Raw genomic sequence first — 23,285 nt, 5'->3', positions numbered from 1 at the left:
GAAGATGATCATCATGAAATCATTTAGTTTAATTGGCAATTAAAAATAATATTGTCTTCTTAACTAGAACTGCAACAAGCACCTTCAAAAAACGTTCTTTTAAGTATGAAAAGTTTTGCCCTGAATGGCTTTCTTTTCAGTTGAGATGTTGTACTACTTGTCTGTAAGTTCATATATTAATATCATAAAAAACAACAGATAACTTGTCTTTGCCTAAACGTAGAGGGCTGGGCTTGAATCACAGCAGCAATCCATGCATAGATTGTGGTCCGGGACAGGTCGGAATTCACAATCATTACATACTCATTTAGGCATGAGTTGGGAAAACGTAATGCTTTGACTAAACTAGAGGGGTCTGTATCAATAGCGTTATATCAATGTTATATATGGTTTTTATGCAGAACAAATAATGAACTAAACGCAACAAAAACATTTCAATCAGCTAAGGTAATTCAATTGGCTGTTTCTATGAACACCAAGTACCAGCACAGCAGTCGAACAGTATATAATTAAAACCTAAGCAATATCTATTTCCCAGAATTCGCTATCAATAATATTGTTCATCTCTTGTCTAAACTCTGGAAAATTCTGGTACGTAGACGGTAATTCCAGGGATGGCCCACAGGTATGGGCAATTGGACGCCTTTCAAAACCATCAAGACTTGTGAATGAAACCTGGATTCTTTCAACACATATCATGTTGGCTCCTGTTAAGAATCTTAGCACCTTTCTGAGCTTTTCCTTATCGAGACCTCTTATGTACCTTTTTAGATAGGAAATAGCATCCCTCTGGCCATTACTTTGGGCATCTGGGAGGACACTCAGAAGATCGATCATTTTCTTGTTTGTTGGGATTGCTTTCTTGAATAAATTTGCTAGTTCTGTTGTGCTTGATATTCCCGTCTTCAAACTACGAGTTGGCTGACGCCAGCAATCAATAATATATTGACCTGCTTGTATTTGCTCTTTATGAGCAATTTCTAAAATGGTATCCCTTCGTTCTTCTGGCTTTGGAACTCGCTTGCAACCAAATCTATCTAAGAAATCAAGCCATTCATCTGCTTGTTCGTCATCCAAAGCCCCTTGTAAAGCTTGTTCAACCAAAGTCTTCTCATCTTTAGAGAGATAAGCTAGAAAGGAACCAAGAAGTATTTCCTGTGACACCTCACCTTCCACAAACAGGGTTGCAATGAGAAATGCTCTATTCAACTTAATTGGAAAAAAATTAAGTTGTTGATATCCTTTTACCAAGATTCTAGCTATGGCTTCCCACTCTGGAGCCTGGAAGTCATGTCTTATAACTGGAATACGCTCATCTTCCCCAATGGTACATGAATTTTCAAAGTCTCTCCAGAATGCTGAAAGTGCATCCCTAAACACCCCATTTTCATCTCCCCCAGCTTCTTCTAGGCCATGAGCATTTACCATGATGACTTTAACATGCGATTCCATTAGTGTTGGATCCTTAAATACTTCAATCATGTCTGACATGATCTGGACCCTTCTGACTCTTATGAATCTAAAATGAAAATACATATAGATAGATTTTTGCATTTAAGTGTATTATATACAGTGCTTCCTGCAAGTTTTAGAAAACTGAAAACTACCTGCTTGATGTCGATTGTTCCTGGTTAGGGGTTTCTTCTTCATTGGAATTGATAGCACTAAGGAAGAGAATTTAAATATGTCAAACAGTGCTCAATGTATCAAACAAAACAGTATTAGCAGTTTTGAAAGAATACTATTACCTATACAAACTAATTCTAATTCTGGCGTAAGTTTGAGGGTCATTGAAAATAAATTAATAAATTAAGCAAAACTAAATTTATGCAATATACTTTCCTTACTTTCCCTAAATTTTGCTAAATACTTACACAAAGTATTGCATTTTATCTTCATCATGCCCTTCGAACCCTTCACTCAAACCACTCAAGTTTCCTACTTCTCCAAACCCCAAAAATTCTATTTCATCATCAGAAATTGATAGTGATGGGGTTCCCTCCAGAAACTCTATCATAGTCAAGGTACATCTGTCATCCACTTTACTGCTGGGTGATAGCAGAATTCCAAGTGGATCATGTAGGCCAAAGTGTTCTGGTTGAGAGCTCAATGATCCTGCCCAGTCATAAACAGAACTCATCAGGGTATGGGTTGGAAATCTTCTTGACTGCAGGCCTAGTGATGGGTGTCTGATTCTAACAGTTACAAAATTGCTATTGGGTTCAGGGGGAACTCTAGCCTTTCTTGCACTCTGCAGTCTTTCTCTCCACTCTTCCTCATCAAGTTTTCTTTGTAGATCAGCTTTTTTCTTTTTATCTGTATCCAAGGAGATTTTGTAAGCCTCATCCTGCTCCTCAACGAGTACCCTTCTTTCTTCAGAACTACCAATAAATGAAGTTGTGGTACTCAACTGAGGCAAATCATCTTGGCTCATGAATATTGAATGCTCTAGTTCTCTATCACTTTCTGGGTCAATGCAGATTTTTCTAGATCGCAAGTACAATCTTACTGTTTTGATCTTGTGTACTTCCATGTAGTTGTTTATATTGAATGGCACTGCATTATCTCCAACAATCATAGATTCGCTGACCCTTTCATCTTTAAAGTTGGCCAAATCAAAGATCATATCATCAGCTTTACCATATATTGACTGACCATCAGGAAAGAAAAGTTCTTTGTAAGTTTGCTGCAGTTCGAATTTATCTATAGTGACAGGAACCTCAACCGTCCGACTTCCTCCTCCCTTCACCAATGGGACAAGAACATATGCCTCTTCTTCTTCCCGGAAATGCTTCCAGCCAAGTTGTATTTTTTTAGTTTTTAGTTTTTCCTTTTTTTTTATCTTGACCTGCAGCACTATCGATGTTTGCTGGTGATTTCCTTTTTTTCTTTGAAAGGAAAGCTTCTAGTAGTGCCTTTTTTCGCTCAGTTTGGTTTTCTTCCTGTCTTATCCCTTTTTCATTTTTCTCTTCTGCATTTTTGCAGAAGGTAACAAGACTCAGTCGGTCACCTGCTCTTATTAAACCCAAATCTTCTAAATTGTTTTGCGTCGCAGTTAGAACTGCAGTCATATCCATCTGAAAAATACGAAAAATGAAAGGATGAGCATATTTGCAACTTTGATTTGATTACAATAAATGATAATAATCGATTAATCATATTTTATACAATAAAAACAATAACACCTCCCACAAGCACATAACAAACAATGCTACTCCAGCAGGCGGAGATAAAGTGAAGAGTTGACGGGTTTTGAGTTCGGATGGGATCCCTGTGGTATCCTGTGGCGTTAGATTATCGAGTGATTTTCGGCTTCAGAAAAGTTAAAGTATAGTTTCTTATTACATTAAAAAAATTAAATGATATCAAAGTAAACTTTGGTCATGCACTTTATGAAATATGTTGTTATTTATTCGTTTGAAGCGTTTCGATTTCATGGCGATTTACTTTGATTCACCTTGACTAGTGCATAAGGAACCCATATTTACGAATATTCAGAGTATAACTTACCTTCTCTGATCTAAATCGCTCAATCACTGCTTCTTCCACTCCTCTCTCACGTAAATATGCACATACCTATATTAACCAGGCAATAACATAAGCTTAAACATTCATTTAGGGCACTGGAAATGTTCACAATGACTGATGGTGCGAGACTAGAAGACATAACTTTAAAGCTTATAATTTCGTACAAGAACTTGAATATAATAAGTGAAGGAAGATAAATAATAACATAGAACTGAAGATAAAATAAGAAAGCTGCGTTAAATGTTATAAAACGATGAGAATAAGTTATAGGATGATAACTAAAGAAATAAAATGTTAGAATTACCTTGTCAATAGAGCTCGCCATATTGTCCATGCTCTCAGCATAGAATGAGCCTGCTCTACTATTGCTAAGCGGTCAAAAAAGTCGAGAAAAAAGTCGAGAAAAGTAAAAACAATCACGAAATTTGCATGGCACTAATCGGGCTCCGTAGTGGGAGGGCCGTACGGGAAAATATTTGGCTCGAGGTGATGCCGTACGGAACGAGCGCAGCGAGGTCCGTACAAATGACCGAGAGCCAAATATTTCCTGTACGGCCCGACCTAACTCAGTCAATAAGCATTTTATCATATGACCCTCACGAAAGATAAAAATAATTAAAAAAAGAAAGCGCGCGGATTCGAGCAGGGCCGGCGGGTTTTTCCGGCCCGCTTACGTCAACCCGTCCGGCCCCCATCACGTGACTTTTTCCAATGGTCTTATTAGAGCGCGCGAGCAGGGCCGTACGGGTCATATGATAAATGTAATGCCTTTTGGTCCTATATAAATTAATTTTAGTTTTGGATTGAAAGTGTTGGTTTTCAAGATGAGAATCATTGCTCGATCAATATAAACAAGTTCTCTTGACAGCATGTTTGAATCGACTGCTTTTAGATTGTAAGTCATGTCGGTTTAACTGGAAAAAACGTCTTTTTCAAAAAAAGATTTCAAAATGGATATAATAAAGTGGTAATTAAACTTCGTGTCGTGCAATTTTGGTCTGAAATCAAACTTGCAATTACAAATCGCGCGTTTGATTTCAGACCAAATTGCACTCTACTGAGTTTAATTACCATTATTAATTATGTTTCCCAGGGTGCTTTCAAGTAATATACATTGCTGCTGTTCAGTTGTATTTGATATCACACTACTACTTCTTTGCAGTTTGAAACAGTTTCTGACCTGGGATTGTTAACACAGACCTTGGGGACACATCCAGTGTTTTCCAAAAAATTAACCTGCGCGCCACTCTCAATTGTTCTGAAATTGAAAAAGGCAATCAATAATCTTTCAACAGGTAAAATAATGTACATTGTTGTTTAATATCTATGAAATAAAAATGAATTTCAGGAACAGCGTTTGTGAGAGGGGGGATAAATGATAATCTTTTTATTGAAATCAGGTTTTTCTTAGAATACCATGCTCCTGGGCCATGCACCAAAAAAAAACGTCTGGCACCAAAGAAGCACATAACATTTCTGGTGGAACTGTGCAAGAAGAAGATGATCTAATGCATACGGAAATCCCAAAGAAGAAGCTTTTTGAACTTATGAAAGTGAGCATGGATGCTCAGTATGCAAACACACAACTTAACATCTTTACCAGTTTCATTGCTGTGGTAAAGTGAAAGAATTTCTTAAAGAAGGAAAGGTAAATAAGATTTAAGCACCTGCATGAGAGAGAATGGACTCTCAATATTGAAATACACAGCGAAACATGCTGTTACAGCCTGAAGTTCTTGATTCAGCTCTCATTGTGGTCCCACTGTGATTTCTTTTTCTGTAATTTCTTTCTTTATATCCACCTTGGTTAAAGTGTAATTGCTCATGTCCTCAGTACTGATAAATTAGACACACACATTTCTTGATCTATTTCTTTTTATTTAATTGTTCTTTTTTTATTTCATTTATAAATTTTATTTTTTTCCTTTTTCTTTTCCTATATTATTGTTGTTATTATTATATATTTTTATATTATTCTTGCCATTTTTATCACAGCCTTCCCCTCTCTACACCGACAGACATACCTGCACACACTCATGTAATCCAAACCCTCTTCAACCACTCCTGCACACCCACTCCCCCATGCATTATTTAAGAATACTCCTTTCCCCTAATTTCTTCAAAACTGCCACATTTCCCCTCACATGAAACCCAACTCTACCAACAACAGAGACAGTTCCCCTGTTTCCCTCCACACATACACACTCATTTCTCCACCTTTGTTTAAGTCTGAATACTAGTACATGGAATAGTTTCAGAAGAAGGTGCATTTTAATTAAAATTTATTCTTTTTGTAGTGGCAACTGGTGCAGGGGGATTACGAGTGTCTGCAGGCACCACTCTAAAGCAGGCACAAGAAAATTACTTACTAGCCCAAAGCATTCTCAACAGTGATGAGATAGTATTTGGCTGCTATCGGGTAAAAGGGCATGGAGTGGTGACCCTTAACAGAAAGCGTGGCAAAGCTTTCATAGGAAACAAGCTGTCCCACATGAGAAAACCAAGTGCATATAAAAGGAAAGTAAGAGAAGTATTATGGTAGTCTGATATCCCTCTTCAATAAAATGTTGTATTTTGTTCAGCTGTTTTCGTGTGCGTGATTACCGTGGGCTCAAATTGAACTAAAGTAGTCAGTCCACTTAAGATTTTGATTTTCTCTAGGAAACAGGGCAAAGTGTGAGGTTTTGTGCCAGTAAAGAGAATACAAGTAAAGAAAAGGTACTAACTTATAAAAAGATATTGGCTATAGCTTGCTTTTTATGCCTGATAGTGCATCGCTTTTATTAAAAACATTGGTTGGTTCTATATATCAGGTAAAAAAAGCTAACATAGGAGCAATCTTGTAACACAAAGAAAACTGAAAAGGTAAGTTTTGCAAGGCTCTATCACCATGTTTTAGTTTGGATGTTTTTTTTATATTATAGATATTGTGTAGTAATGTATGTGAGTAGAGTTGTTTGTTGGTTCTCTCCTGTGCTTCGAAGGTTTTTCTCCAGGTTCTCCAGTTTTTCTCCTTCCATAAAAATCAACTTTTAATTCTAATTGGAATTTAGTCTCTCTGATTAGTAGGGCACAAGCCCGGATAGAAGAGTTTGAGACTCAAAGTTGTTTGTTTGTTTATTTATTTATTTGTTTGTTTGTTTGCTTGTGTGTTTGTTTATTTATTTAAAATGTAAAGAATGACAACCAATTTCCATGTATGGGTTAATTTGTCAAGCACAAAGCATTCACTTAAGGAGCCAAATTTGAGTGCTGGTAGACTTCTTTGAAAAGAAATACACCTTGCAGCTTTGACTGCATGCTTTGTCTGACTGGCAATTAAATGTATGGAATGACTGATAAGTGATTGCAACACAGTAATCAAAACTGTTTATTGTACAATGATTGAAATTTGTGTTTACGCTAAGCACTTTATTATCTTGCATATTTAGGGCATGGAAAATGAAGACCTGGAACTTGTAAGTGAACTGTTACATATGTTAATTCTACACCTATTTCAAAATGTTGTTGGCTAGAGTACACAAATCTGAATTCTGAAACAAAAATGAATTGAAGACAATGTGGTTTTTATGATATATAAAGGAAAATCAGGATTCCTAAGGTCAAGGGAAAGGCAGGGTACCCACGGTTAATAAAAAGTCAATGATTTTTGAATGTTTTTCAAGGCTATAGGGAATTGCCATTTGATTTTGGAAGGTGATCTGTGGTCAGTGATATATAAGTGCATAGGAAACTCATTCATATCCTCATTCTATTATAGGAAAGCGAGGGAGAAATCAGCCAAAATCAAGGTGCATGTGACAAGGTAAAGAACATAAAATTGTGGCATCCGAAGATTTATGCTAAGCTGTACATACTACATACTACTTATGATTGAATGAGGAATTCAAACATTCAAGTCACAGTATTTAAATAAAATGAAATGCCCTTTTTTTGTAGGATATGGAAGAAGAAGAAGAGTCCATTAATGATTCTGAAAGTGAAGAGTATGATTATCTGCAAATACAAGTACAAACTTGATAATGAAATGTGGTCACCTTTTAGAAAAACTTTCCATCTAAATATGCTATCATTATCCTATCTTAGGAGGCAGAAACTGAATTTTTAAAGAGGAGGCGGCAGAATATCGAAGAAAACAACAGAAAGATGTTGCAACTCAGTTTGGTAAGCTTAAAATTTGTTTATAACATGAAAGGAATTTCATGCTAAAAATAAGATTATATGAAATTTATCTGCAAGTGGTAAAAATATTTGAAGAGTGATTGCAGCAAACAAGTGAAATATTTGTAACACAAGAATATTACCTTCATAAGATCAAGCCGATATGTAATTTATTTGTTTTATTTTATTTATTCATGCAATTTGCTGGAGTTGTATGAAAAAAGTGAGGTTATATAATGACTTATATCATCTTTTATATCATTATTCATGGAAGGCAAGGTATAAATGTCAATGATAATTATTGGATGTAGACACATACTATTCAATCACTAAACCTGATGTGGACTACTATTTTGCTTGTTTATTTGTTTTTGGCAAACAAACTTGATTAAAAGGGGGGGGGGGGGGGGAATGAAACTGGATTAAAAGGCTTTTTTTCTTTTTTTTAAACAGCTAAGTAACTCACAGGCTACAATTGTTGGTCTGTACTACCTGCGAGCAAGGCAGATGAAACTGTTAAACATCAAAACCGTAAGGGAAGCTTGCAAGAAAAACTGCATCACTTTCCATAAATCCATAGCAAAGGAAAAGCTATGCCAAATGCTTGGGGAATATTTATTTAAATCCAAAAACGTAATTAGGATTAATGAACAGGACATGATTTCATATAGTAATTTAAAATGTACATTAAAAAAAAGTAAACAGTAAATAATTGATTTTATTATATAATTACCAATGAAATATCTATTTTTCTCTATTTCGAAAAATTGATATCTTCACACATGAAAATAACATGTTATTTTCACGTGTGAAAATAACACCATTGCGATGGCTATTCAAAAATACACGGAAAGAATTGCCTGAAAAAGCCAAAACATAGTTCATTGATCATTATATAATAAACAGATTATTACATGGGCGCTTGGAGATACGAAATTTATCTTCTCGTGTTGAAAATCTCTCACTCATGAGAGATCTTTTCAACACTCAAAGATAAATTTCGTATCTCCGCGCGCCCATGTAATATCCTCTATATATTTCTTATACCTTACAATTTATTTCATATATTTCACTTAAATATATTTGATATTAAAAAATAAGTTTTGTAAATCCAGAGGTTTTTCATTTGATATAATTATAAGAAAAAATTATTAGAATAATTATTACTTCATATTTATAGAGTACAAGCACTAAAAGTGTGTAACATAAATACCATTAAATACTGCTAAATTATGCTAATCCTATTGTTTTTATTGTTTACTTAGCACTACTTACTACTAAATAGTGCAAAGTGTTGCACACGTTTAGTGTTTGTACTCTACTTTCTGAGAAAAAATAATAGAAAGCTGGTTTTATAGCTATACATTAACAGTTTTGTAATGCACGTGCTTGCAATAAATTACCTTTGCACTAGCAAAAAATATGCTACAGAATGTCTCACTGATATTTACAAACTATTTGCAGGATGTCTCGCATTGATTTACAAACTATTTGTAGACTGTCTCGCATTGATTTACAAACTATTTGCAGACTGTCTGGCAGTGATTTACAAACTATTTGCAGACTGTCTCGCATTGATTTACAAACTATTTGTAGACTGTCTTGCAGTGATTTACAAACTATTTGCAGACTGTCTTGCAGTGATTTACAAACTATTTGCATTTTCAGTCTTTGTAGTACATTCGACAAAATTTCTCGATTCTGGACAAGAGAAGTAATTAAACCAGAGAATTGTACTCTGTAGAATCTCAATTAAGTTGCTCAATTTTGTTGAGTGTATTACAAACAAAAAATCGCATACAACTCTGAATTTATAGATATTCGTGATGTTCGACCAATCAAATTCGAGTAATTTTGTTAAGTATACTATAAGGAAATTAATAGACACGAGTAATGTTTTGTAAGTTCTTGTAAGTGCACGAGCCTTTAGGTGAGTGCAATTAAAGAACTTTCAAAACATTACGAGTGTCTATTAATTCCAAATTGTACGAGAAGATCGTGCGATTTTTTGTTTATAGTTCATGATCACTCGACAAAATTTCAGTAAAAAATGCAAAGCGACGCCGTTCATCTTTGTCTATTTGGCAGCCGATTTTCAGTCCATCGCGCAACTGAAATGCATAAAAAACATTAATTCTTACGGCTTTAAAATTTTATTTATACGTTTTTTAATTACAAAATGATAGAAAATACTTGTTTTGACATTGTTTTGGCCGTGTTGCCATAGCGACTTAATTCGGTACTCCTACGGAGTACAATTAACGCTATAATTGTACTCCTCTCGATCAATCAGAGTCGAGTAATTTTGTTGAGTGTACTATAAGGAATTTAATTGTACTCCTCTTGTCTAATCAGGATCGAGCAATTTCATGTAGAGTGTATTATACGGTATAGGTAACAGGACTACATGCTGCCCAATTTAGAAATAACTGGATGAAAAAAATTCCGAGGATGGACGAAACAAAATGTAAGAGTTTATTACCCAGAACGGAGGCAATAAGCCATAAACATCCTGAGGGCCGCAGTTTTACTTTGGGTTTTAAGAAATGCTTACCCTTGCGGTAGCTTGCGGTTTGTTTGTGTCCATATATCTTTAAGCTGATCTACTGCCTTGACGTTATGCTTTCCTAACTTCCCCATTTCTTTCAAGTTGATTTTCGCAGCATCTATGACCTTTTCTGTCAAGGGTGGATGAGCAGTTTCGTTCCCGCTCTTTTTGACATCTGTTAGCTGTTTTATCCAAAATTCGTTCCAATTGATTTCTTTCTTTAACTTTTCCCATCTTAACCTTGCTTCATTTTGTTCATGTTCGTCTTCAATTTGCGTTGAAATGTAAGGTACTATATCCTCAGTCCTTTTGTTCTGAATTTCTTCGAAATATCCCTGCAGCACAATCTTCAAGAGATTTTGCTGAACGCTTGAGCAAAGTTGCCGAATAACCAACTCTTCTTCAGATAGCTCAAACTTCTTTAATTTTTCATCTAAGTTTCCTAACTTTGTGTTTAACTCTCCGATTTCCTCTTTGGCTTTTTTGGCTTCCCTTTTGGCATTTTCTTCAAATTTTTTCATTTGTTCTTCAAGGAATGTGTTACTCTCTTCTAAGTCTCCCATTTTTATCTTCATCTGTTTTATTTCTTCTTTAAGTGTTTGTATTTCTTCTTCCAGATCATGGATTTTCGTTTGACAATTCTCATCATGGTCTTTCAGTTTTTCTTCTAATTTTCTTACTTTTTCTTCCAATTCAGTTTTTATTCTTTCCTTTCTCTTGATATCGTCTTTCAGCCTTCCTACGTAACTAGTCTTCCCTTTCTCGGCCATGACTAAAGCTGCCCTAAAGATAAATGTACGTAAGCAATTATAATGGTGGTAGAATGAAAAATAGCATTCATCGTGGCGTTGTCATAATTGATACATATTCGTTTGTCTGAAGCGAGGGTCACTTGTAGAAGTGGATCGCGTTCCTTCTATGAATGACGTTCAATCGTGAGACAAATGGATAAGTATCATTTATTAATAAAGTGGTGTTAGCTGGAATAAGTGAGGTGAAAGTTTTCATTAAGTGAGGTGAAACTTTAAGTGCGTCGCAAGTCTTATTCAGTTTACATAAATGGTATACTAGTTTAACAATATGTTCCTCCGAGTAGTTTTATAAATTGGTGTTTTTGGGCTTTATATGTTTATATCTATGTTAATATTATGGATTATAATTATTATTGTTTATTGATCATAGTGTATAGTTTTTATAATTGTTAGTTTTATAATAGTATTATTATTAACTTATTCAGTTTTAGTTTCCAAATCAGGACATCTTGCAGCGCAGTATTTCTAATAAAGGCCGTAGATAGTATTCACATGACGTCATCCGGAAGGAAGCTAAAATCAAAACTATTATTTTTTTCACAAAACAGTTGGATATTTCAAAATATGGGGATGATGAAAGTTTGCTGTGAGCCGTTAGTTTTAAACTATTTCGTTATGATAACTAACATGCTCCTAAATTCAAAACTACTACAACGTTTTCGTTTTTCGTATTTTGAACTCAAGGCAAAGCTAGATAAATAAAATAAATGAATGAATGAATGATGAATTCGGCTAGCATTTACAATCAATTCAAAGAATGTAGAATTCACATTTCATGGGTTTTATTCATAGCAGAATCATGGACATGCTTAACACTAGTATAGTCATTCAGTTCATTCAAAATTGCAGCCAATTAAGTGCTTTGTTTGACGTTTATCAGCAAAAAGCCAGGTTTCAGTAACAATCAAAATATCCAGATTATTAAAATAGTTAAGTTGTCTTATACGTGTGATACCGAGTTCAATTTGTACATCCTCGTATATCTATATCCTTTCGCCAGGTTTTAAGGAATTGCTAAGGCTTCAAGGTCTAGCTATTTAACAAATATTTCAATTTAATTTTGAAATGTTCAGCTTTTAAGAAAATGAACTGAGGATATAATTTCCATAAACATGTAAGCTTTTTTCATGCTTGTAAACGGTGCGTGTAGAGAAGTGTTTTCATAAACCAAACTGTTATTGGTTCTGATATTTGTTATTGCTTGATTTTCTTAGTTTTAACTGATTCTAAATAAGCAACACATAGAATAAAGCTTCCAGGTTATTCTTAACTCTGATCCTGCTCTGCTGATCCTCTCCTAAAAGCTTACCACAGGCCTCCCAAATTTTTAAATCAGATCTCCTGGAGGGAAACCCATGGAGATATTGTTTCTTATAAATCCCCCTTGCCCCCTAATCCTCCCCCAAAATGCTGCTAACATTAATAGGTGGATTTATATAAAAGACATCGCAGAAAATCACAGCTCGATTTGGGGACGAACTTTTGGGTTTCCTGTGGAAACTTTATGGCCATTCTCATATTTTCGCGAAGTGTCTTGCGAAAACTACTTGATAAACTACTTTGGTAAAAATGCGAAAATAAAAGTAGGCCATAGGGTGGGTTTTACGCATACCTCTAATCTCTCGACCCAAATGGGCGTATTGAAAGCAGTTTTATAAAAATCGGAATATTCAAAATACTTTGGCACGATGAAAGCAACTCGCCATAGAGTTGTTATGCAGATGCTCGTCAGTACATCACAAAAACTGTGAGTTTTTTGCCAAACCGTTTTTCACTTTTTCTCGCAAACGAAAAATTATATTTAAACTAATCACTATCCTAATTAAGCGCATCTTTTTTCATCATAATTTCAAAAAAAGAGCGAATAGGGAATGTGCACGAGCACGAATCTCTAGCACAAAGCATGATGGGAAGACGAATACTACACAAATCAGAAAACGGAAATCAATAGAATTATCAGGAAAAAATACCCTTTTCTTTTCTTTTGACACACGGTGCAACATTACATGTAATATTGCACGCAACAGGAATGTTGCAGCGTGTGTCTACCCCAAACTCGTTGCACGCAACATTGCATTCAACATATCTGAAGTTAAATCGTGCTCTACTCTTGCGAAACTGCGCGCAACAAATTTCATCGTATGAACATGGCTCCAACATTGCGTGCAACAGTTTGAAATTTCGAACCAATCAGCTTGCAACAAATTTATAACCGCTGACCTAATTTCATAGCATAACAGTATAACACAAGCGATGTGGCATGACTTTGCTGCAACGTGTGTCACCTCGGTTCAAACTTGTTGCGTGAAATGCTGCACCATGTGTCCGCACCTTTACTGTTTCATAGGAAGTGTCGAAGGAAAAATTGTCAGAGTTATTTTTAGAGGGGCTGAAAAACCGTAAGTAATCGGTTTTCCATCATGTTTTGTGCTAAAGCTTCGTGTTCGTGCACATTAGCTATTAAGAGCGACTGTCTGTAAAAATCGAGTATCGGCCGACAGTTGCAAAAAATCGAATTTCTTTTTATTTTCCCATTAGAACCCACGCCTGGCTACGCAGGCTAGAACATCATGTAAAGATTACACTGTTCAAAATGGGCAATTTATATAATAATAGTAATAATAATTTATTAATCTATATAGCGCATTTTTCATTAAAATGATCCATACAAAGGTTATTACATCTATTCACCGCTTTTAACGGCGTGTTTGAAATTTTAATTTTTCTCCAAACTCCAGTCGGCAGACAGAATAATGACAGTCTATTTACCAAGCTGAATCTGCGTAAATAAATGTTCAAAACACTGTATTGAATGTGTGTTGTGGTTTATTGTCTGCACCAAAACCCTAATGAAAGTTTGAAAAAGTTAATGAACTTACGCAGACATATTCATGATTGTCAAATTCAATGCTAAATTTCTTAATGAAAGTTCCATCGCACTATTAAGACTCCGTTCGCCTTATTGTATGCCTGTTTGCTCTAATGACACTGCTTCTTCGCTTCAATGAATATTCCTTTGCGGTTAATGAACAGCAAAAGGTGTAACAGTTAATTCAAGAGTTGTTAAGCTTTTATTGGCATATAATAGGTTAGTGTCATCAGCATAGAGATAAAATTTATATTTATTAGAACATTTATAGATATCATTTACATAAAGCAAAAATAATAATGGACCTAGAATAGAACCTTGAGGGACACCGCACAAGGTGGTTTCTTTATTTGAAGTTACCGTTCCGATCTGTGTTGTTTGAAATCGGTCTTTCAAGTAAGATGCAAACCAATCATTAATAATACCTCTAATCCCATAATGATAAAGCTTACTTAAAAGTATCGAATGGTCAACAGTGTCAAATGCTTTTTTTAAGTCAATGAAAATACCACAAGAAAACAGTTTTTTATCCATATTACTCTGTATGGCATTTATGATATCCAGAGCAGCATGTTGAGTAGAATGATCCTTACGAAAGCCATATTGCGATTCGAATAAAATGTCATTTTCCTCGATAAAATTAATCAATCTTTTACATATAACTTTTTCAATAATCTTATTAAAATTTGATAATAGCGAGATGGGCCGGTAATTACACCTTTTGCTGTTCATTAACCGCAAAGGAATATTCATTCAAGCGAAAAAGCATTATCATTAGCGCGAAGAGGCACACAATAACGCAAATGGAGTTTCAAGAGCGCGATGGAACATTCATTAAGGAATTTAGCATAACATTGGACAATCATGAATATGTTTGTGCAGGTTCATTAGCGTTTTCGAAGTTTCATTAGCGCCTTTGTGCAATCAATAGACAAAACCACATATTCAATAACGGTTTTTGGACATTCATTAGCGCAATACATAATGTTTTGCGCTAATGAATGTCCAAAAACCGTTATTGAATGTGTGGTTTTGTCTATTGATTGCACAAAGGCGCTAATGAACAATCTTGGCAATTTTGAGTTTTTTGGGGTATTTACCTGACCGAATTGAAATATTTATTATTTTTGCTAAAGCATTGCCGGAGAAACTTTTTGCACACTTCAAAATTCTAGTAGGACAAGAGTATAGACCATGAGATTTGTTGTTGGAAAGCAATATAATTTCATACTCGACCTCTTCAGGTGTAGCTGGTTGAAAGAAAAAGGAATCTGAATTTTGGACGGTAGGAAGGTAGTCAGAAAAATTATTTGTTGATGGAGGTAATTTTGCTGCTAGGTTGAAACCAACACATGCAAAATGCTTATTAACAATATTAGGAATTCTCTCAGAGTCACGTACTATTCCAGTTCCATTAAGCTCCTTAATAGCACATATAGATTTTAACTTTTTCTTTTTGTGATTTATTATGCTATTAATTCCCTGCCAAGTTTTCTTTATATTAGACAAATTATCATCGAAATAAGCTTGGTAATAAAGCTGCTTACTAATTCGAGTTAACCTTGATAATTTGTTTCTATACAGCCTTTTTTTTTTTTTTTTTTTGATCCCCCGAATGAAAAAGATAATGTTTAATCTTAATTGAAGTTTTTAAACCCTTTGTAATCCAAGGCTTAGAAAATTGTTTAGCTTTATGGCGTGAAAGTTTTACCATAGGTGCATGCTTATTTACAAGGTTATTGATTTTCTTGTAAAAAGAAGAAAAAACTATATCAGCATCATCATTGCAGAAAACGGAAGCCCAGTTAATTCGTTTAAGCTCATCATTAAAGCGATCAGCAGAAAATCGTGAAAAATCACGTAATTTGGTTGCATGATGAGGTTTATGTACGTTCTTATTGAGTGAGTTGAAATTAATGCAGAATTGTGCAAAATGATCACTTAATTATACTTGCCACTAACCGTTACTTTCTAAAGGATTGTTAGTAAGAATGTTATCAATCAAGGTGGCCGAACTAGAAGTGACTCGAGTTGGTTTGTCAATAGTAGAAAATAAATAATAACTTTGTAAAGATAGTAAGAAATTTTTGCTAAAGGTCGAAAATTCTGATTTAAGAAGATCTATGTTGAAGTCTCCCAATATGTAGACATGTTTACCGGAAGATATGAACCTTTCAGACATTTTGTCAAAATAAGATTGAAAGAGCTCAGGAGAATGATGTTGTCTATATATTACACCACAAATTATATTTTTCTTCTCTACGAAGTGTATTTCAATCCAAGGTGCTTGAAAAGCTTCATTACTATTTTTTTCAATTACGGTATAATTCAATTGGTTGTTGGTGTACATCCCAACACCTCCTGAGGCTAGGGGCGTTGGAACGTATTCAAATTCGTAACCTGGAATATTAGGATTAAACCCAAGTAAATTTGCATTGGAAATTTTAAATGAGTTTGGAAATTATCAAAATTGCGTTTCAAGCTCCTGACATTATCATGTAATATTGAAAAACTAGATTGCAATTCCTTTTTAGAATAAATATTTTTTAAATCTACAAAACTTTTAGCAGAATAATAGTTACTTCTAATACAATGATTAGTAAGGTTATTGTCAGGGTCGACCCTAAGATCTGACGCAGTATTTAGACTGAAAAGATCTAGATCATAAAAACTAGAAAGTGTTTCGAGATATTTCTTGGTTGGTAATGACGATTTCAAGCTATTATTAAACTGACCGTGACAACTTATGATATCAATTCCAAAATAAGGTAATTCTCTAAGCAGAGATTTTGTTATTTTTATAAAACTTTTATCTTTTTTCATGGCAAAAATTTGAAATTAAATATCATAAACGTGAAGTGAAAAGTACTTAGCTGGCTGGGAAAAAAAAAAACACTATAAGTTGTTTAGTCATCTTAGTCATAGTCTTCAGCATACACTTGTGCATCTTCGCCTTGCTTTAACTTATCCAGATCTTCGTACTTGGTCAACTTTATAACAGTCGATGAGTCATCTTTTCGAAGAAAAACAGCCGTGCTTTTTGAGCAGCACAACTTGTAATCATTTGCACTTTTAAAACGCTTTGTTTCGTATAACAGACTTTGCAGCCTCGGGGTTAAGTGATGGTAAATACTAACGTGTTTCAAGGTCATGAAAGGAGGAAGACCAAGGTTACTTGAGGTCAAATTACGTAACGCCTTTTTGGCAGCCATTACTTCTTCCTTCGCTAAGCGGCGAGTAAACTTGCAAATAATAGAATCAGGATAATTTTGTCCGGGGCGACTAGGCTTCCTCTTAGGAACTCTATGATCAGTGTCGATGTCTTGTAAAGTGACATCGCTTGCACCCATACTGTGAAAAATCTTTAAGCACAGACTGGATCTGCAGTGGAACGGGAAGATTCTCGAATCTCTGTTTGAGGGACGCCAACGATCTTGATGTTGTATTGATAGCTATATTGCTGGATGCTTTCAATAACTTCGTCAATCTGATACAGTAAATCTTAATTGAGAGCTCTGCTAGTGTAGTAGAAATTCGGTTAATTTCTCGAGAGCCCATCGTACTCATCACTGAGAAACTGCAATCCTTTGGCTTGATCTGTTAGTTGAGCACAAGGGGCTTCTTTCTCGACTGCGGATTTAAGTTTTTCCATGTCTTTGGCTAATTCCTTAAGCTGTTCTTTTAAAGCGTCATTTTCCTTTCTTAAAGACTTTAAATTGTCTCCCATATTAGTTAAATTTAGTTTTAAATCAAAATTTACAAGATCTTCGCGGAGCGAAAACTCGACGTCCGTACTCCGTGACGACCAGTTCAATGAAACCAATGAAACCAAGCTTTTCCTAGACGAATGTCTCTTTTGAAGGATGAGACTAAATATTTTATATTTCCAAAAATTGCCACAAAAATCGCAGCAAAAATTGCCGCAAAAATCGCCAGTGTTAACGGGGCTTTAGGGTAAGTTTATATTTTGCGGATGAACTTCTGAATCATTTTCTCGTGAACGTCCTTAAGATAGGATAATCTAATGAGAATATTAATTGAGTTTGTGTTGTATTGTAAAAAATATAACTTACCAGTGAAGATAAGATGACACCTTTAAATAACAGTTCGAAGTTTTTTTCAAATGAACAGGACTTGATTAGCCTGCGTGCAGCCGAACTAACTGACTGTTAAGTCCGTCTGCGAACCAGCGACAATTTTCTTATTCCGTTACCCCCAGCAGCGTACCTGGATTTGAGTACGCGTTCTGATTGGCTCTTACTTATAAGTTTGCTGATTGGCTATAATTTTCAGTCTACTCAAATTTCAGACTATATAACTAGCTAAAAACTAGTGTGAGCTGCGTCGGTGTTTCTAATGAAACAGTAATGATGGAAAGGTAAATTATACGCCGTGAAAAAGATGAAAAAACTTACTGACGTTTCGGACGCTAGTCCTTCGTCGGAGTAAAAGGGAAAGAGGGGATAGAGAGGCGTGTATATAAGATAGAATAAGACAAAGGAAACCAATGAGAACAACTAGGCAAGGAAACAAAAACAAACATTAATACCCATATCTGACTTTTTTCTTCACTTGACTCTGAAGATGACTTCCGCACAGGTTGTCGAAACGTCAGTCACATCAAACAGTCCTTCTAAGGATTACACCCCCCCGGATGATCATAATATAAATATTATCTCTTCGAGAAATATTGTTACTTCGAAAAATAAAAACAAACAATTAAAAGACAAAAGAAAAGGTTAGTTGAAAGTAAAGCGTTCATTAATCCCGTTGGGACTAAGAGTGCCCAATAGGTGAATAAGCCGCATTTCTTTGGTCTTGCGACAATCATTATTGCCGTTAATCAAAGAAAGACCGAAAACAATGAAGTCAGAAAGAGAATGATTAGCTAGATTAAAATGCCGGGAAACTGGTTTGTTGGGATCGTTATTGCGAATATCGTAAAGATGATTGCAAATGCGATCACCAAGACGGCGGCCAGTCTCGCCCACATACAAAAGATTACAGCGGGTACATTTAATACAGTATACAACATTAGAAGTGGTACAAACAAAATGGTCAGTGATTTTATTATTATTATTATGAGAAACACTAGAAAATGATATGTAGTAGCACTTTAATACGTACTGTATATCATTGAGGCCGATTGTTTGCGCCCTGCCGATCCCATAATCCCTTGCAAAAGTCGAAAAATTTGGAGGAGAAAATTATAGCCAATCAGCAAACTTATAAGTAAGAGCCAATCAGAACGCGTACTCAAATCCAGGTACGCTGCTATGGGTAACGGAATAAGAAAATTGTCGCTGGTTCGCAGACGGACTTAACAGTCAGTTGTGCCGTGGTGAAACGGACCTCCATGGCAGAACTGACCTATGACGTAGATGAAATGAAATGGCCAATCGAAACACTCGACAGAATCGGCATAAAAATGCCTTCAAATATCTGTGTGGCAGAACCGACCTGAACAGATAAGCCCGTCGGGGAGGTAGTGTAAATTTATTTGTGTTTTTTGGTTTCGTTCTACTTTACATATTGCCGTTCAAAGTCACCAATGAATAGGTTGCCGGTTCCCAGGCCTCCTCCAAAATTTTCGACTTTTGCAAGGGATTATGGGATCGGCAGGGCGCAAACAATCGGCCTCAATGATATACAGTACGTATTAAAGTGCTACTACATATCATTTTCTAGTGTTTCTCATAATAATAATGTAACCGGCGGCAAGGCGCTCAGCTATGAATCAGATTGCAAGTGGTTTTGACAAAAGAATTTATTGAAAAATTCACACAACTTTACAATACATGAAAAAAAAAAACGGGAACGAGATTACAGGATATCTCTAATGAAAACAAGAAAAATATTTACAATGAGATAAAATAAATTTGTAGCTTATCTAAATAGCTAAAAAGTTATGAATAAAATACAGTTTTGCTGGATATAAATAGAAACGGAAATACGTAAATTACGTCACAGGTAATTTGAATATTGCATACTGATTAGCAGTGTTTACAATACGCGAGTGAAAATTACTAGGTTGCAAAGTTTAATGTACAAGTCGGTAAACCGTTTAAAATGAACTAAACCAATGGAAAAAGCAATAGGAAAAATTGACTAGAGGTTAACTATGGCTTTAGGTAAGCATTTTAACCTTTGTTTATGACAAACTAAGAATTACACGGTTTACTGAACACGCGGTCGCGACAATGACCTTGAGTGTAGAGTTTAAGTAGCGAACAAATTAAAGGTTGGAAAGAAAAGGTCTTTTATCCCGCAGTTAAGGCTATTTATCGTAGTAAAAAGGTTAAACAAGCGAGTAAGGCGGTAGCGATCCTATAGTAAACGTTTTAAAGAGTTTAAAAGACAAAATACACTCAGCGTGATTACTAAATTACTACTGCGTGAATAACTTTGTACTAAATTACGCGCTAATGCGACTAGCATTACAAAAACATGAAACGAATGCTTAACAAATATATAGATAATCTAAGCTATAAAATATAACGACTAGTTAACGATATTAACATAGATTTGTCCTAAATCTATCCTAGGTATAAGTGTAAAAGGCTTCAAAGATTCATACCTTTACATCGTAGAGAATTCCTTGTCTTGATATGTGCAACGTCTTCAAGAACTTTTACTACACTGATTTAAGCTTAGTTTGGGCCTATTTTTATGGAAAGACCTGCATTCTTAAGACCTTACACATCCTACGCAATGTTGCACGCCCTAGGCGCAAACAGGATGTCCCAAACACGAACTTACGTAAACAAGCGCCAAACCTAGGCATGACTCACTGTAATGTAATTACGTACGGAAATTATTTCTTGCTTACGCATTTTCCACGCAAACAGTTAACTAAAGAATTACATTCCTATGTGTACACGAGGCATTCCTAATTAAAAATATAGATTTATGACTAAATAATTACTGTCCGAAATAGTGTCTTTTGACTCTGTCACAATAATAATAATAATAATAATAATAATGGGGTTCTTATATAGCGCATTATCACATTGTCTCAATGCGCTTTACATTGCAGTGGAGGACTTTACGGGCTGCATGTTAAGGCGCTATTAGCAGCCGAGCAGCTTACGATCATGAGTGATTTATTAGTACATTAGTGTTATGCCTCCAAATTGGGATAGGCTGTTGAACCGGGAGACAATCCCCTACTCTTTCACGAATAATTCAACAGGTTCTTTTATGTCCCCCATTTACTGTAGGTTAGGAAGGGTTGGGAGACAGGGCCTACGGTTTTAAGTCCTTGTCCGAGAATACTTGAAGGTCTAACCATTTGCAGGTGTAATTACAAAGGCAGCACCTTCTCCTCAGTTATTTTAAGACCCTGAGTGTTGGTCCGGCCGAGGCTTGAACCATGACCTCCCGCACAACAGACCGACGCTCTTACCAACTGAGCTAACCGGGCGGCGGTACCGAATGAAATTGGTTTAATAACGTAAGAGATTTTAAGAAATTTATCACAAGTTTGGTCCTGCTATGGGTGGCGGAGATCACTGTGCAGTATTTGGATTGTAATAACGACCGTCGATATCCAGAGAGACAAATAAAGCTCCTCATGTCGGTGTCTTACGGTTCTATTCTCCGCGAAACAAAAAAGAGATCGCCGCTTGGGAAAAGCAAATCCATAGAGGTAATTACAAAGTCAAAACAACTACAAAAGTGTGTTCAAACCACTTTGAAGCAGGATACCGTTGCGATACTTGTTGGAATCCAACGCTACACATGAAGGCTATCCAGACAATAATGTCAAAAGAGGCCTCCTCCAAAGGAAAGAGCAACGATAGGAAGAAAGTTGAATAGCAAAAGAAAATCTACTTCAAGGCCAGACGAAGACCTACCCTTAAAACGGCAGAATCTGGAGAGTCTTTCGACCGAGGAAGAGTCTTGTGTAAGTGAATGTGGAGTCGATCCAGAAGAATTACATGTGGCAGTAGAAGATAGAGGTTGCCAAACAAACGATATTCGTGATCTCAAAAGGAAGTTATTCATTGAACAGGCAACCAGAAAGGAAAATTGCTACAGATATGCAGGTTTGGCAAGAGAAAGGCTTGATTTGGTTTTTCAGTTTGTAGTAGAGAAAGCCCAGAAATTGAGGTACTGGAAGGGGTCTGTTGACACTGTCACTTCATCTAAACGTAAGTCTCGAGGTGTTCAAAGGATTCTTCCAGTGTGGGGAGAGTTTGTCCTGACATTGGTCAGAACAAGAAAAAAGTTCGATGTTCGATTCTTGGCAGACACATTTGGTGTCACTGAGGGCCAAGTTTCCAGAATATACACTACTTGGATTATTTTCTTTCTGAGGAACTTTCATTCTTAGTTCCATGGCCAACCAAAGATGAAATTAAAAAGCAATGCCACAAAGGTACAAAAAGTACCCTACATTAAGAGTAGCCTAAACTGCCATCCAGTCAAAAAATCACCTGGAGTAATATAAGCACAGGAACACAGCTAAATTGCTGATTGGAATCAACACCAAATGGTATCATTTCCTTTGTTCCTCCTCTGTGGACTGGCATGATATCTGATAAAGAATTGTCAAGGCCACTGGTCTAATCAACATTTTAGAAGAAGGAGATGCTGTAATGGCAGACAAGGGTTTTTTAATTCGTGACCTTCTGACTTTCAAGAAGATTGAGCCAATTTCTCCAGCATTTGTCGTGGGCCTAGACTGTCTGCCAGGGGAACAACACATACTCGACGAATTGCTTCACTCCGTTCACATGTTGAAAGGTACATTTTAAAATTAAAACAATTCCGTATACTGTCAGGGAGTTATTCCACTAGTCTTGAAACCATGTTGGACAGAATATTTTGTATGTTGCTGACATATGTAATTTACAGGCAAAAGGAATTAAGTAGTTAACTTTATTACACTGTGAACACATGATTTTTTTGTCGATGTCATTGTTGACAGGTAAATTGGAGATTATTATTTATTAACATCAATGACATAGACTGCCATTTGTATACCTCACAACATTACATTAAAGCCTATTAACCCTAACATTGAAAAGAGAATTCAATATAAGCAGACTAAAACACACTCCTCATCACCCAGTATATAAACGATGAGTCATTTTGAATTATCAGTCTGCCTATTTGCTTCGGATTCGAAAAACTAGGGTGTGTGTGATCTTTTGTCTAGCATAAGTCAGTAATTCAGTACGTTTTGTTTAAGCTATCAAGAAAGTACAAGCAGTATTGATGCACATGTTTTTCATTGACCTGTGCTCAATCTGGGGATACATTGGCAATTAGTTTTATGGCGGTAGGAGTGAAACTTGCCCTGAAAGGTCAATAGGAAGTTAAACCTTGGTTGAGACCAGGAAAAAGTACAAATAGCTCTTGA

At 35.7% G+C, this 23,285-nt stretch overlaps 3 protein-coding genes across 6 annotated transcripts; 1 reads left to right on the top strand and 2 right to left on the bottom strand.

The window, feature by feature from the left end:
• Positions 1-15: 15 nt before the first annotated feature.
• LOC148906236 (uncharacterized) lies at positions 16-4,079 on the bottom strand. The gene is made up of 5 exons (XM_089037993.1): positions 3,833-4,079; positions 3,511-3,576; positions 1,875-3,077; positions 1,608-1,664; positions 16-1,519 (listed from the first exon to the last, which is right to left on the bottom strand). The coding sequence occupies exons 3-5, from the start codon at positions 2,624-2,626 to the stop codon at positions 517-519; spliced, it is 1,812 nt and encodes a 603-aa protein (XP_088894119.1). The 5' UTR covers positions 2,627-3,077; positions 3,511-3,576; positions 3,833-4,079; the 3' UTR covers positions 16-516.
• Positions 4,080-4,301: 222 nt separating this feature from the next.
• On the top strand, positions 4,302-8,799 carry LOC148906235 (uncharacterized). 3 transcript variants are annotated; one of them, XM_089037996.1, is made up of 10 exons: positions 4,302-4,423; positions 4,691-4,823; positions 4,940-5,176; positions 5,826-6,246; positions 6,342-6,393; positions 6,960-6,986; positions 7,289-7,333; positions 7,468-7,536; positions 7,615-7,692; positions 8,143-8,799. In XM_089037996.1, exons 6-10 carry the CDS (start codon positions 6,963-6,965, stop codon positions 8,395-8,397), a joined length of 471 nt encoding a protein of 156 aa, XP_088894122.1. In that variant the 5' UTR covers positions 4,302-4,423; positions 4,691-4,823; positions 4,940-5,176; positions 5,826-6,246; positions 6,342-6,393; positions 6,960-6,962; the 3' UTR covers positions 8,398-8,799. The 3 variants fall into 3 exon arrangements, with proteins under 3 accessions (XP_088894122.1, XP_088894120.1, XP_088894121.1); XM_089037994.1 differs by having other exon boundaries at positions 4,929-5,176; XM_089037995.1 differs by lacking the exon at positions 4,302-4,423 and having other exon boundaries at positions 4,455-4,823; positions 4,929-5,176.
• Positions 8,800-9,614: 815 nt separating this feature from the next.
• LOC148906234 (uncharacterized) lies at positions 9,615-20,868 on the bottom strand. Of its 2 annotated transcripts, none has more exons than XM_089038538.1 (2): positions 20,496-20,868; positions 9,615-11,020 (listed from the first exon to the last, which is right to left on the bottom strand). In XM_089038538.1, exon 2 carries the CDS (start codon positions 11,005-11,007, stop codon positions 10,240-10,242), a length of 768 nt encoding a protein of 255 aa, XP_088894664.1. In that variant the 5' UTR covers positions 11,008-11,020; positions 20,496-20,868; the 3' UTR covers positions 9,615-10,239. The 2 variants fall into 2 exon arrangements, 1 of the variants encoding a protein (XP_088894664.1); XR_016121462.1 differs by lacking the exon at positions 9,615-11,020 and adding an exon at positions 19,668-19,754.
• Between the last annotated feature and the right edge of the window lie 2,417 nt (positions 20,869-23,285).

Source organism: Actinia tenebrosa, unplaced genomic scaffold (genome assembly GCF_029948245.1).
Source record: "Actinia tenebrosa isolate PJP-AT-01 unplaced genomic scaffold, QUT_ActTen_1.0 PGA_scaffold5__44_contigs__length_20552954, whole genome shotgun sequence".
In the NCBI taxonomy this organism is placed as follows: Eukaryota; Metazoa; Cnidaria; class Anthozoa; order Actiniaria; family Actiniidae; genus Actinia; species Actinia tenebrosa.
This window is presented reverse-complemented; position numbering and strand designations above follow the sequence as displayed.